Source organism: Vipera berus (genome assembly GCF_964194415.1).
Source record: "Vipera berus genome assembly, chromosome: 3".
NCBI lineage: Eukaryota > Metazoa > Chordata > Lepidosauria > Squamata > Viperidae > Vipera > Vipera berus.
Genome location: NC_138204.1, coordinates 176252199 through 176268353, shown reverse-complemented (window position 1 = coordinate 176268353; position 16155 = coordinate 176252199). Strand labels below are relative to the sequence as shown.

Below are 16155 nucleotides of genomic sequence, written 5' to 3'. Positions count from 1 at the left end.
CTGTTAAAACTCTCATGTCTGTAACTTTTACCTGGGCAAATGGTCTTAGGGCAAACATTTTCAGCCAAGGTACCTAAAATGGGCTATCTTACAGAATGCATCTAAAATCCCATGGACTCCCATGTAATTGAAATTTGGAAAATTTTATAAAACATTTTGTCACATAAAATTATCATTAAACATTTTATGATATAATAAACAATGTCATAAAACATTTCCTGTGATCAATTTCTGAGGTTCGATTGTGCTATTCAATTCAAGATGGGCTACTTTCAAGGCCAATACATTTAAATATCTCCTTGTATTTAAAGGAGTTTTCAGTACATTACTACCATTGTTGAAGGCAATGAGGAATCTGATAAGGAAATATCTATGAAACAATGACCCACTATGTCACAGGTTGTTGTTTAATCTTTTAAAGACGAGTTATGATGACTTCAGAAAGAGGTGCTGCCCCACATGGTCATATGATCATGATTTGGGTACCTGGCAACGTGTTCATGTTTACGGCTGATTGTCAAATGCACAGAGACCATATGATTGCCATTTGCAGTCTTTTCTGCCCTTTCCCAGAGAGTCAATAGAAAGCCACCAGGGAAGTTTCCAAGCTGTTACTGCCTGGGACTGGCTGAAATAATTCCTGCTGGAGGGAACCTCAGTTCTGTATGGAGTTTTACGCCTGCCCCCCCCCCCGTCTGAGATTTCCAGCCGGACAAAGGATTTTCCCTCCATCCACTGAAGAGAAATTCTCTGTTGACTGCAGAAATGGAGTTAAAATCCTGAAGCTCTGTTCCTGCACTTAAGTGAAGAATTTCCCAGTGGAAAGAGAAAATCCTTTGTCAAGCTGCAGGCATGGAGCTTCATTTTAGTTCATTCCTACAGCCTGATGAAGAATTTCTCTCCTCCCCCCCCCCCCCGGACTTGAGGCACCTTATGCTCCTTACCTGGGATTCCATCCACTTAACAATTCAGGTGATCTCTTTAACAGTTGCAACCAGGAGTGGCAGGATTGTTGTAGTTGAGTGAAGTAATCACATGGTTGTCTTGCTTAACAGTCATTTTGCTCAAGGACTGAGATTCTGATCCCAACTGTAAATAAAATGCATTATAATTTAAGGAGTTGTAGTTCACACAAGCTCTCCTATTAGCCAGTAGATTATTTTATTTATGTTAAACAGAACACAAAGCACAAACCATTCTTGAAAACTTGTCTTGGTTTTACAAGAAATTTAATAAGTTAATGTTTGAAGAAAAATGCTATTTGCCTTTGTTGTAACAAAAAACTTCAGTTTTTAAAATTATAATAAAATATAGGTGCTCAAAGAATTGATGTAGATTTAAATGGCATTAAGATGAAATATTTTTAGGCAATTCAATTTAGCCATTTTATGTCTGTACATTAATCAAGTGGTTTATACACTTAATAGCTTGAAATTATTGAAATAATGGGAGATTCTAAATACATGAGTAATTAGTTCATATAGAATTAATCTGCTATTTATTAGATGACACAAATGTGGTGAAAGTATTATAATTTATTTCTGTCTGTATATTCATTTGATTGAATATCCAGATCTCTGAATATTTTGTTTTAATAAATATAATATATGTATAATCCTACAGTACATTATTAATATTTAATGAATAAAAGTATTTTATTCATACTTTCAGAGATTTCATAAACAGCTTGCGTGGGGAATGATGCATAGTTAAAATAAAAATTAATTTTGATCAACAGAATAATAAATTGCTACATCATAAAAGCAGACAAAAGCATTAACAATTATTCATTTCAAATCATTTTACCAAATAAAAAACAGTAATGTTATTTTTTCCCCATATTTTATTTCCAGAGGAAAACACCTGCACTTTCCAATTCTAATGATGTGTGCGTCTTTCTCTTTTTATTTGGTGAATTTCAGGTTTAAGAGCAAAATATTTTATTTAGATATTCTTTATCTAGAAAAAAACCAAAAACAGTTTATTGTATACGCAAAGATGTTTTTTTCAAAAGGCAAGTGGACCATGTTTTGTCCCTTCAGGAAGAAGAAGAAGCTTCTTGGATGAGAAGCAAAACAATCTTTCCTCAAGGGAAAAAACACAGTCCAGTTGCCTTTTGAAAAGACCTCGATGACTGAGAATCTCCATAGATAGTTTATTGTAGAATTCTGAATTTTCCCAGAGAGAGATGTCTTTCATGAAGGTTCTTTAACTATATACATCTCTTGTTGTTATCAAATATTATAAAAATCATTGTTATATATTGAAATTCCTTGTGTAAACAAAACAAAATGAATACCGTTATTTATTAAAGTTCCCAGTTAACAATTCATTTTTAATCAAATATTTCTTATTCTTTCTGTGCAAAGTAAAGTCACTAATAGAGCTCAGGCTTTTCATTCATTCTGTCTTTGTCATAATTTAAATTGTTCAGTTCTGATTCATAATTTAAATTGTTCAGTTCTGATTGTAGCTGATGAGTTAGCAGCATCTAAGTTCTGAGGTTACAGTCAAGAAGTATGTTAAATGAGTTTATTCACATTGTTCCAGGATTCTCTTTTAAAATGTACCTTGTTGCAGTTCTTGTAATATCTCAACCACCTTCTGTATCACTTCTATAAACTTAAAATAATTTCATCTTTGCACTGATGTCTATTTTTCTAAGCAATGTTTTTCAAATATATATTTCAAAATAGTTAAAATTGTATGTGTCACTGAAAGATAAATGAAGATACAGTATTAACTATTTCATCATCTAGAGTTTTCTTTTACCTACTTTCAGACAATGATAATATTTTCACAGCAAAACAGATAGTTTTGAACAAATGTGTAGGGTTCTTTTACAGTAAAATTTTAGTTTAAAGAGAGCTTCTTACAAAAGGTAATACTCAAAGAGGACTTGTTCTTCCACCTTTTTTCCTGGCTATGTTCAACACATTTAGGGAAATATCTAGTATACAAAATTTATCTAAAAACAATACAACACTGAATTTAAGATATTGCCTCACAAAAGAATGATTACTTGCACAAAAGAAGACATGTGTAATCAACACCACAGAACATTTGGTCCTTAACTATTCCTTGCATCTAGATAAAATTAAATAGAATTCTCCAATTTACAAGTAAATTAGGGGAAAAAATAGTTTTTTTCACTAACTGTAGTACATTATGTAATTTGTGTTGGTGTATTTATTTAGACCATATGTATATCATTTATTTGTAAACTCTCAGAGAAGTTTACAGTTGTTTCCATTTAATTGTAGTTCTGGTGCTCTTTCGTTTTTAACATTGTTGTAGCATACTGAAGCTATGAAGCTATGAAAATCAACTTCGACCATTGGATATTTCTGTCATGCACATTTCAACCCAGGACTTCAGCAAATGTACATGTAATTATTGTTATGATACCCGAAGTTTGATGAGAGGGCAAAGTTACAAGCCAGGATTTCTAGGAGAAATCTGATTGTTCTCTCTGACATGGTAGAAATTAATTATTATTCTTCAGATTGTGATTAAAAGAGAGGGAAAACAAATATGGTATAATTTCTATGTCCCCCCCCCCGGGACAAGGCTGCAAAAATTAGTGGTTACATGTAGATAGCTAAAGCTCTGGAGCAAAATCCAATAAGATTAGAATTAGTGGTTACATGTAGATAGCTAAAGCTCTGGAGCAAAATCCAATAAGATTAGAGGTCATTAGATTGGTTGAAACACTTGGCTCACTGTACTCTGTGTGTAGTGCTAGCAAATATTAATTAGCTGCAATGTATAATAGCTATATTTCAACTATCAAAAATATACTAAAACAGTGAAAATAAATCAAGAAAAATTCAGAGATGTTAAACCAAACTTCTTAATCAGAAATATATATTATTAGCTTGTAGTCCAGGAACATGAGATGATGATTTTCTTTTCCTTGGAACAATATGCTCTTAATTCTAGAATCACTAGTATGTTGAGTAGATGTCCTATGACAGTGGTGGCGAACCTATGGCAGGGGTGCCAGAGGCGGCACTCAGAGCCCTCCCTGTGGGCACCCGCACCATGCCTTGGAGGTGGCAACTCCCTCTTCAACCAGCCACCCCCCACAGGTGTCCCTCCCCATGAGCGACATTGAGGTGAACACACCCACCTTGGCCACACCCCTCCAATCTTCCATGACCACTACCACACCCACCCAGTAGGCCACGCCCACCTGGCACCCAGCGATAAATAAGTGGGTTTTGGGTTGCAGTTTGGGCACTCGGTCTTTAAAAGGTTCGCCATCACTGTCCTATGATAATTAAACAGCTGGACCAAGGTTATGAGTATCCACATTTAAATCCTCAAGATTAAAAATTTCTGCAGTTGACTTTAATTACTAACCTCATAAAAATGTCTGCTCAGGTGGCATTAGGGAACAAATATTCCACTCTGAACTCCTTTGAATAAAAAGAAAATAGGCATGTTTTCACTCCTGCTTCAAACACTTTTTATCACTCCTTTGGAGAAGGTGAATGTACGAGTGTGTGGAGATTTTCAGTCATCCAGGTCATAGTTGTCTCGAACATGTTTTTTTCTTCAAAAGGCAACTGGACTGTTTTTCCTTGAGGAAGAAGAATAAAACATTTCACTTCTCATCCAAGAAGATCAGTCAGAACTGATGAAGCTTCTTGCATGGGAAGTGAAATGTTTTCTTCTTCTGCAAGGAAAAAAAAGTCCAGTTGCCTTTTGAATAAAAAAAACACCTTTCAGTGAATGTAGGAGATTTGAGTTTCAGTCCCTTTTGTTTTCTGGGCAAATAACATCCAGGCTTGTTACGTAAATGTGATGAAGTCCCTGAAGTTATTCGAGTTGAATCACTTTGTGCTTATGCTTAAATTGTTGAATTTTGAGCTACTTTATTAAAGTATCTTTTATTCTATACATTTTGCTTTGCTACACAACTATTTGTAAAGTTGAAGTGAGGGGAGACAACAGATGTGAAAATTAGAATAGAATAGAAACTTTATTGTCACTTTAATGTACACTGATCAGCATACATTAAAATGAAACTGCATTGCATTCAGCTCTCCAAAAAAAAATACCATTATGCATATACACACATATGACACAGAGAAACATCACAGTCTAGTTCAAATATATACATATACATGGCTGAAAAAAAAGAATCCTGCGAATTTACAAGGTGGCATAAGGAGCAAAGCTGTTACAGAATCTGCTATAAATTCTTTGAAACCTCCTCCAGAGGGGAGCAACAGAAATAGACCGTGAAGTGGGTGTGGGGGGTCTCTAACAATGCTTCTAGCTCTAAGCACATAGCGTTTATAAGCAATGTCCTGAATAATGGGAAGCGAGCTTCCTAATCTCAGCTGTCCTTACCACTCTGTATGGACCTTCTTTCTGTCTGAGGCACTGCTATCACCAAACCAGTGATGCAGTTTGTTAAAATGTTCTCAAATATAGATATCCATTGGGAAAACCAGATTGCTGGAGGTCTGAATTCATTTTTTAAAATTGGCTTGGATTTTGTAAATAGGTTTATTATTGCAAGGCCAACACTTATTTTGTCCCCAGACATACTAAAATCTGATAATTACTGAAGCAACTAACGTTAATCAAACCCTTTCATTTTTAGCTATATGCCAGATTAAATAATACTGAGGTTTTGCCCTTTTTTTAGTACTTCAGATTGATTATATTCTGAATATTTTTTTTCCTTTTTCAAGTTCATTTGAATCGTCACCTTCAAGCTTGGTTGCAGAGCTTCAAGAAAAACTCCAGGAAGAGAAAGTAAAGTTTTTGGAACAGCTTGAAGAATATGAGAAAAGAAAAAATGAAGAAATGCAAAACATTCGAACATCACTCACTGCAGAGCAGCAGGTAGATCTATGACTTCAGATTAGATTTTCTTGTTGGGAGACAATATAAAATAATTGGAATCTGTTTTGGTTTTGGCAGTGTGGATAACAAATTCCTCAAATTTCAAAAGTTGATGGTGTCTTTATGTCTTTGAAAGTAAAGTATGATTGCCTGGCTTTAGGGGCAGGGTCACTGCATTCCTTCTCTTTTAGAATCCATTTTAACTGAGTCTTCACTGAATTCTCAAACCATATCTTTTACATTACTGAAGACTTGATATCCCAGGAATGGGAAACAGACTTATGATTGTAAAAAAAAATAATGTGTTCAGACAGAAAGAGCAAAATGCAACTGAAACAACAGATTCTGACCTGAGTAAAGAAATCAATCATACCTAAAAGTCAGCATTGTATCTCTCAAGTAGTCATATCTAGTAAATTTTCACTTAATTCTTTGCTCAGGAAGAAATGTTTTTACACCACAATTTCTAAACATCAGTGTTATTTTGACTTAAATGCAATTTAGTAACAGGACAATGTAATATTAGATGTGTTCTAAGCCTGGACAAGCACTGGCCCCTAGAGTCGGAAACGACTAGCACGCATGTGCGGGGGAACCTTTACCTTTAAGCCTGTGCATCTAAAAGTTTTTAATGTGTTTTAATACTATTGAGGCTTACAAAGAGAAGAGTATGCACACCTACATTTTGTTCATTGTGTTACCAAAATTAAATTTTAATGCTATCTTTTCAGACTACATTTAACACTGTTCTAATAAGAGAAAAGCTGAAAAAGGAAAATATAATCAATGATCTTAGCGACAAATTGAAATTGATAAAACAGCAGCAAGAAAAAGACAAGGGTAAGCATGCAATGTAATACAATAGAGTTGCATACCATAGCAAATTTTTATTGTAATATTAAATATAAATCATTGAAATTCCTTGCTCAGATCTGATTGAAAGTCTTTCTGAAGATCGCGCTCGTTTACTTGAAGAGAAGAAGAAACTTGAAGAAGAAGTTAATAAGCTGAAAAACAGCAATCTTGTTTCATCAACATGCTTGCCTCTTACTCTGGAACCTTCTGGAGCTTGTGCAGCTGATTTCACATCAGAAACTGAACATTTGAGTTCTGATACAGCAGAAGAAGGAAAAATTGATTCCACACTAGAAACCAGCATGATGACTGTAAAGTAAGTTCTTTTGCATTTAAATAAATATCTAAATATTACAGAATAAATGAAATACGTTTCCCCTACCCCGTTTAAACTGCCGGTTCTAAGTTTTTTTCCTAAGTCTTGTTTAGACATGTACGTTATACATCTTTATCATGCTAAATGTATATATAAGGTTTGATTGTTAGAACAAATTTCTTGATTATTATCTGTTTATTTTAAAAGATAATATATTTAAAATTAGAAAGTGGATCACTTCCAAATACTCAACTATTAGTGAACCAGATTTCATTTGACCCTCTGTTCAAGTGGAGAAAAAAAACACCTTTTTCGCCCCATCAGTTTAATCTTTACATATATTTTATGTAGTTTCAGCCTTAACATTTATAAGGAATGTTGTTTTATATTAATCATTTTGAACAGCAGAAATCAGTTTTATTCATCACTAAAAGATGTTTCTAACCTCTTAATTTCAAAATGTATGTCAAATGCATGTGGCAGTAAAAGAAATTTCATTGTTTTAGCAAGCTTGTCTTAAAAGAGCTCTAATCCAAAACAGCAGGCAAGATAATGGTCAGGCAAAATACGAGGGTGAAAACTTCATGGAAGTTTCCTTAGCCGGTCTAGTTTCAGAATCAGGACTCACAGCCAGGGTTAGGGTTAGGGTTAGGGGCATGAAGTAGGAGTTAAAGGCACTTGTCATCAATGGAGATGCTTGAGCTTGGTGCTCTTCTTAAATAAAAAGTGTCCCTAGTGTTGTTCATGTCACCCAAATACCCAAAAGTATCATTTGCTGCTACTGGGCCTCTCAGAGCAGTGACTGATATCTACAGTAGGCAATATTCCATCCCATTACCAATAGCCAGTTCATTTGATGACACCTGTCCCATTTGGGGATTGGTCTCTTTATTTGCCCAACTCCTAATTACCCCCAATAAGACTCTTATCTTCTCCAGAGCGTTTGGTATAAGGAAGGCAGCTTCAATTGTTGCCATGCATGTATCTATAGATACATGAAGCTTGTATGAAATGGCAAAAGATGAACATATTATATACATTCCACTTTTAATCATTTTTGTTTGACACATCTGTACGGTCATTTGGCCAATGCAAAACAGCTGTTTGTTAATCTTTCTTGGTTCTTGTACTATTAAAAGTTCTTTTTCAACAATCATTATGAATATGTTGAAGAGCTAGACATGTTTTTTTAAAAAAAATCATATCTTGTTAATTTCTCCTATTTTCTTTCTTTTTTTAGTGAAAATGTCCAGATGTTGTCTGAAGAAAAACAGAGGATAATGATGTTAGAAAAGGTGAGTAGGTGTTTTTTTTTTTGCCAGTCTCTGTTTTTAGCAGCATAACTGGTAATGCTAGGCAGAAGTAAGGTTTGGGAAGAAGCTTACATTCAGCTTTTTTCCTCCCCATCTATTTATTGCATATCCAGTATTGTTCATATTATACTAACAATTAAAGTGTCCTTCGAATTGAGCTAACACGCTGACTTCATGAATATATCCATGCCAGTGTCTTGATAATACCATGGAAGTTTTTTACCATTGTCTTCTATTTGTTTTCTTACTTCCCTGACTGGTCTAACAAGACCTGGCTCCTTTGTTTTGCATGAACCATTTCCCACTTGCATCCATGCTTACAAGTCCCACATGCATTTACAGCAGCCTGATTTTGCCCTAATCTCCTTGCACAGTTGTTTTTGCTGTTACATTAATGATTTCTGAGCTTTATGGGCATAAAGGCAGCCTACAAATCAAAGCTGGTACTGAGGTGTGACTTGTGATTTCTCTGACTTAACTGTGTGATTGGACGAAAATATTTTTAAATGAATTATTTTATTTTAAATTAAAGGCTCTGATTAAAAAAAAAACATCCTGGACCACAAAACCCTACTTTTTTATAGTTGTTTTTTTAAAAAACAAATACCCCACAGGAAGATGTCTGTGTAATCACTAGGAACTCAGATTAATTTTAAGAAGTATTTGGTTTTGGTTGTTTTTTAAGGATGATTAAGACGCTAGAGAGGGGACGCGGTGGCTCAGTGGGTTAGGACGCTGAGCTTGTCGATCAGAAGGTCGGCAGTTTGGCGGGTCAAATCCCGAGTGCCGCGTAGCAGAGTGAGCGCCTGTTACTCGTCCCAGCTTCTGCCAACCTAACAGTTCGAAAGCATGTAAAAGCATGACCACAGAGACGTCCTCGGACAAGCGCTGGCTCTTCAGCTTTGAAACGGAGTTGAGCACCGGCCCCTAGAGTCGGAAACGACTAGCACGCGTGTGCGGGGGAACCTTTACCTTTACCTTTTTTAAGACGCTAGAAATATATGGAAATATTTAAAAGCCTATTTTCTGATATAGATAGCTGTTATATGACTAAGGGATATTCCCATAATTCAGCAACAGAGCACTCATTTTATGTGCAGAATCCCTTAGGTTTAATAATTTCTGTTTAGCTTAATTACTTAGGTATAAAAACCTCTAATAAGTTTTCTTCTAAGAAAGGTTTGACTTTATATTCTATCACACATTGCCTATCCATATTGCAGTAAAGAAGTGAAGAGTACATACTAGATTTACTTGCTTTGCTTTCAGAAAACCAGCTTTTCTGGGGTGCTTGCTTACAAAAATGAATGTTTTCTATTACCCTCATTCCCCTTCTATATTTGGTAATATAAATTTAAATGAAGTGATTGGTATTTTGAGACAAACATTGTGATTTAACAGAATTGAAATGCAGGTGTATAGCTCAGATTCTCTAAAGTTTTATTGAACTTCTTACTTTGCTGTAATCATAAGAATATGTTAACACACACACACACACACACACACACAAAATTGGGTTCCTGAGTAAGAGAGCTAAGTATTTCAGCTTGAATTTTAATCCCATGTTTACTCAGGAACAAATTGCATTGTGCTAGACTATATTTGTTCTCAGAAAAGAGAAGTTAAAGGGTATGAATAGGATTGCACTTTAAAATACCAGGAATGCATTTATAAAGCTATATAATATTAATATATAATTACATATTTGAGTAAAGTAATAACATATCTTTTTATAGACATTGCAGTTGAAAGAGGAGGAAAATAAAAGGCTCAATCAAAGATTGGTAAGATTTGTAAATTTTATTAAAAACTTATTCAAAAGAATAAAATCAGTCATTTTTTAAAAATGTATTCTAAAGAATACATTGTTCTGAGGTAGGATATCCATTGTATTTTAGTTTTAAAGGAAGATGTGGATCAATAGGTTAGAATAGAAAAAGATCTGTTCCTTCCTTCTGCTTTTCACTTCATCCTCTTAAAATTAAAATGGACAGTTAGCAACACAATACTGGGAATTAGGAATAGACATTCCACCTCTTGAATCATAGTTCACAACTAATGATAGTGACTCGGAAGAGTCATCAGACAACACATATCCATTTTGTGGCTTCACAACAAAATTTAAGTTGATCTCATAACTTGCTTCCCAATTTTTAAGATTGGGGACTTTTCTCATGAGAAATAACCATATTTATTTTAGAATTTGTAAATCCCAATAGAATATCTGGAAACATCTAATGTCCGATTAAATAAAGTATGTGATTAATAAGAAACACACAACAAAGAAACTTTTCTCTTTTTATAAAAATGGATTTATATTAGCTTTATTTTAAAAAAAATATAAAAATATGCAGTGAATAATTTAAAGATAGTTTTTGCCACTTCTTTAGCCATTATCACTACTGCAGGTAGTCCTTGTTTGGTGGCTGCCTCTTTTAGCAACTGTGTACTGGTACTACTATAATAAAAAGACAGACACAGTGGATATGTTTGGGATCCTCTGGGAGTCAAGGCTCCTGCTCAAAGAGCAGATGGCAGCCATAGCTAGAAAGACCTTTGCTCAACTTCATGTTGTGCACCAGTAACACCCTTTCCTGAATAGTTCCTAAGCAAAAACTACCTGTACTTCATTTGAACTACTAAAGCAACCAAAATACTCACTGCACATTTTCCTGGTACAATATTAAGAAACCAAATGAATTTGTTGATGATTTTGTGCCATCAAATCATTTTCAATTCCTAATGACCACTATGATTTTTTCTATAATGATCTATCTCTAACCTATCATTTCAAATCTTCCAGCTCATCATCACTGTAACTGAGCTGATGGCAAATGTTTTTAATTAGGAAGATTTCTGAAATATATAATCTTTTCTCAGTTCAGGTTTTAGATATTAGTTTGAGGATTTAAATTCATTTCAGGATCCTATTGATGTCAGTCTGAATCAAATCTCCTCCAGAGTTTTTAGAAAAGAATCTCTTAATATTTTTTTTGGTAGGTTTGATTTCATGACAGACATATACTCTAGGTTCTCTAAATGAAAAATTCTAAATGGGGCAATAAAAAGGTATTAATCATAGTTTTATGTTTTAAATGAATGTATATATATTGTTATTGCTGCAACATTAGGTCAGCCCAGACTGGTTACTTTTTGTACCATCCCATTTAATAAATCAGAAAAAAAATCTGCCCTGGCACTTCATGTTTTCTAGAATGTTGAGTATAAAAATCAATCTGCATAAATACAAAATATAAGTTATGATGTAGGATGCATGATTGAAGAAAAGTGTCTTGACATTCATAAAATCATAAGACTGCTTAAAATTCAGTTATAATAGTAATGACTAACTTTCTTTATCTTCATATGAAATTGTTTTAAATTTATAATATGTTTTGTCCAAAAAGTGGATATAAAGCATAGAAAGCCATTTTTTCTTGTTTTATGTCAGTGTTTGACAAGATCAATCAATATTAATCTATGCCTAGAACATGCTTTATCATATAAGCTATAACAGAAAAATAATAGTAATGTTACATTTTTCAGATGTCTCAAAGCATGTCTTCAGTTTCTCTAAGACATTCTGAAAAAATTGCTATCAGAGAGTAAGTATACATATTGTTAATTGTGAAATGTTTTTTAAATTAAATTATTTTTAAAAATAATATTACTGCGGTCATTAATACAGACTAAAATAAGTACGGTATGTCAAAAAACTGTTGAGTAGGTTAATTATTTACATTTGTTTATTTGCAAAAACTTGAAAACAAAAATTGAATCCTTTTCCTCCTACTACTTTTAAAAGACTTAATGAAAGTTACCATGCAGTTTTTGTTGGGAATAGATACCTACAAGTTAACTTGTACAAGAATTTGAAAACAAATACCAAAAAAAAGCATGCGCGCACGCACACACACACACACACAAACACTCTCACACACAGCTAATTATAATTCCTCTACTCAAACTGCTGACATTTATATTGATTATTGGTTAAAAAAAATCTTAAACCACTTTTATAAAACCTTAAAGCCATCCAGAACTCTACAAGAGTTCAGCAGTTTTGCTGCGCACTGTGAGTAAATTCAGTTGAGACGTGCATCTAGCTCAGGCATCCCAGTTAATGACCTCTTGTAGAAATTTCTCTTCTATAAAATAAGACATGATAGGAATGCAACAATCCAATTTTTGCTGTTCTTTCTTGATTCCAAAACCTTAAAACAACTCTCCCGTTGTTTATTCTTTCCCTGTTAAATTATGATCAGTTGCTACTATAATAATTGCTATTGATTATGCTACTAGGAAATACAAAATATTTCACCCTTTCCAAATGTCTTTCTCTTAGAGAATCCAACATTCTTATTACTTCTGCTACATATTCTTGCCAATAAAATAACTAAGGATTATTTTTGAATTCTCACTCATTATTGATAGAGATGTATCTCTCCAGCTGGAACAATGAAATTAGAATTAGAATAGAAGCCTATTATGAGTGTTTTGCCATTTTGCGTATTTCCCTAGATCTTGGATTTAGTAATTTATTTTCTGAAAAGTTTAAGAAAATTAAGATATATCATTCTGGGGAATAAAACAGTGTATCATGGCTGCTGGTTCTTAACATGGGCCACAGAGTGATATTTTCTTTCTTGCTTATCATTTGAATAGAATAGAATAGAATAATAGAATAGAATAGAATAATAGAATAGAATAGAATAGAATAGAATAGAATAGAATAGAATAGAATAGAATAGAATAGAATAGAATAGAATAGAATAGAATAGAATAGAATAGAATAGAATAGAATAGAGCTGGAAAGGACCTTGGAGGTCTTCTAATCCAGCCCCTCACTTAAGCAGGAGAACCTATACCATCTTAGACAAGTGTCTGGAGTTGAAGTCCATGAGTCATAAAAGAGCCGAGGTTGCCTACCCCTGGGCTAGCCTCTTCTTAAAAATCTCCAGCGATGGAACACCCATGATTTCTGGAGGCAAGCTGTTCCATTGGTTAATTGTCCTCACAGAAAGGAAGTTTCTCCTTAATTCTAGGTTGCTTCTCTCTTTGTTCAGTTTCTAACCGTTGCTTCTTGTCCTGGTCTCTGGTGCTTTGATGAATAACGTGACCCCCTCTTCTTTGTGGCAGCCCCTCAAATACTGGAATACTGCTATTATGTCTCCCCTATTTCTTCTTTTCTTTAGACTAGCCAGGCCCAAGTCATTTATTGTATATGATATTATTAACCCAATAATCAGATGAGCTAATCAATAAAAACTTTGTGCTTAAAGCACTGGGATTTCAAAATGATTAGCTTTCATTAGCCCATATTAGTATACATCAGGGTTGTACATAGGCAAACTTATTTTACTTTTATTTTCAGTGACTAGAAATATGTGTCACAGTTTCATCTTCAGTCACCCACCTACCATTCCAGAATGTACTTTTGCATTAATAAAAATCCCTTTCTTAAAATTACGAGTTTACAAAAGAATGTTTTTCAATTAAAACCAGAATTTCCTGATTTACACTATATTTCTATGGACCAGGACGCAAAAATAAATACTTGGAATATAATTTGGTTACTTTTGAATACATATCTGCTCAATATTGTATTATGTATTGCCTGCTTAATTTTTTCTTTTTTTAACTAGTTTTCAGGTTGGTGATTTGGTTCTCATAATCTTGGATGAACGTCATGACAACTATGTATTATTTACTGTTAGCCCAACTTTGTATTTTTTACATTCAGAATCTCTTGCGGCACTAGATCTCAAACCAGGTGAGTGTGGTAAGTGTCATCTCCTTGGAAAGTGTTTCTATGATGTATTTTAAAAAAAAATAATCAATTATAAAAAGATTTTTTGAACTATTGTGTACTTATGGATATGTGTACACACATATATTTTATAAGTATGTATAAACACATGAACACAGCTAAGTAATACTAGAAACTTACAACTATGTTTAAGTAGAAACATTTAACGTACAAATAAATATGTTATAATATTTATATTGTAATATAATATTATTGGAAATCCTTATGGTCTTCATACCATTTACAGATAGGAGGGAGGAATATGTCCTCTATTATCAGAATGGTATTACACATTTTTCCTATTAAGTGGTTAAATACATAGACATATTATTTGAATATTATGAAGATTAGTGGAGTGGTCACTTGCATATATATATAATGTTTTTAAGTCATGAACAATTTTCTTGTAGCTTCTGGAACATCTCGAAGACCTTGGGTGTTAGGGAAAGTAATGGAAAAAGAATATTGTCAAGCAAAAAAGGTAAGAATTAAATTATTTGATTAGTCATAGTTCAGTTAAATTATAAAATAGAATTTGAGCATTATTTTTCTGAGAGGAATACAGCTTTTTTACTACTTGCATCACTGTTCATTAAATAAAAAAGACAAATTGGAAAGATATGAAATGCCATGTAATACTAAATTACAAAATATCTAAAATATGTATTTTAGGAAACAAAAATAGAAACACAAACGTGCATATAGTGTATGTCCATCAATATGCATTGCAGATTACAAAAATTATAGTTTATAGTTGATTGTAGATCTGGTGCTACTTTTAGAATAATTTTCTTTCTTTCTTTCCTTCCTTCCTTCCTTCCTTAGGCACAAAACCGATTCAAAGTTCCTCTGGGTACAAAATTCTACAGAGTAAAAGCAGTACCATGGAATAAGAAAGTATAACACATGAGGGAAAAATCAGCTCAATACCACATTTTCTGGCTAGTCCCTCAGTGCTCATTCATCAGTCCAAGTAGCAGGCCATTTTTTTATACAGAGATCATATGACAATGCTCCATAATATGATCCTTTTTTCCTTTTTAATGTGTTATATTTTAGAAACAAGAAATTCATCATAATGTCTGGCCTAACTCTTCCAATTTTTTATTCAGATAACTTTAGAAATGTGGACCAAAAGAGTTCATTTTCTGAAAGGGCAAATCTTACATATCATGGCTTGTTTACTAGCCATGTAAATTGCCTGTTTAAATATACATTAGCTCATATTAGTTGTTAAATGTTAACTACCATTACCAGCATCTGTCCTTTTGTGAAACCATTATCAAACTACTTTCACTCTTTAACAGATTCTTTATAATATGTATAAAACCATCAGTTATTTATAATACAGGAGTGTTCATTGCATGCAGATAATTTTCTTCAGCATGAGTTTGCCTCAATAGATGAAAAGGTAACTCTTGCAACTTGCTTTATTGCATTAAAAAGCCGTTTAATATAAGAGGGGGGGAAAAGTATCTTGCTAAGGTAATATGGATTGAAGCGTTTGAAGGGTTGATCGCAGATCTTGAAAGAAAGTAGCTATGCTCTTGTATTTAAATAAAACAACTTCCCAGCCCTCAGAGATGTCTTGTATTGATCTATTTAAAAAAATCATATAAATGAAATTGTATTTCATGGCTAAGGTTCAGGGAGGAAAAAAACATTGTACATTAACTATACAAAGATCACTTAAATAACAAATTATTGTACTGTAAAAGATATGTAGAATTTTAAAACAATAAAGATTTGAACCTGTAAATGTTTCAGTGGTCTAAATGCTTTTTAAAATCAATGTAGTAGGGCAGTTCTATCCATGACTGTTCTTGTAAATTTTAAAATTGAATGTATAAGATACTTTGTACAAATATTTAAAAAATGCCTGTAAAAAGTTTTCTAAAATGTTCCATGTATGTATGATCAAGCTCATTATTTAAATTACCACTTATGTTTGCACAGTAAAGCACCTAAGTAAAATGATTTAAGTAAATTACATGGGGAAT

The 16155-nt window shown here is 33.3% G+C and overlaps 1 protein-coding gene across 6 annotated transcripts in view; it reads left to right on the top strand.

Annotated features, from left to right (window-relative positions):
- Nucleotides 1-15914, top strand: part of RB1CC1 (RB1 inducible coiled-coil 1) — a 55468-nt gene extending 39554 nt beyond the window's left edge. For 2 of the 6 annotated variants that reach the window (XM_081324859.1, XM_081324860.1), the window contains exons 16-24: nucleotides 5709-5862; nucleotides 6594-6702; nucleotides 6793-7033; nucleotides 8274-8328; nucleotides 10083-10130; nucleotides 11893-11951; nucleotides 13992-14128; nucleotides 14566-14636; nucleotides 14981-15914. In XM_081324859.1, the coding sequence (XP_081180985.1) occupies nucleotides 5709-5862; nucleotides 6594-6702; nucleotides 6793-7033; nucleotides 8274-8328; nucleotides 10083-10130; nucleotides 11893-11951; nucleotides 13992-14128; nucleotides 14566-14636; nucleotides 14981-15058 (952 nt within the window). In that variant the 3' untranslated portion in view covers nucleotides 15059-15914. Of the gene's footprint in view, nucleotides 1-3297; nucleotides 3384-5708; nucleotides 5863-6593; nucleotides 6703-6792; nucleotides 7034-8273; nucleotides 8329-10082; nucleotides 10131-11892; nucleotides 11952-13991; nucleotides 14129-14565; nucleotides 14637-14980 lie in introns of those variants that run through there. The other 4 variants (XR_014026056.1, XM_081324862.1, XM_081324861.1 and 1 more) reach the window with 4 other exon arrangements.
- The last annotated feature ends 241 nt before the right edge of the window (nucleotides 15915-16155 follow it).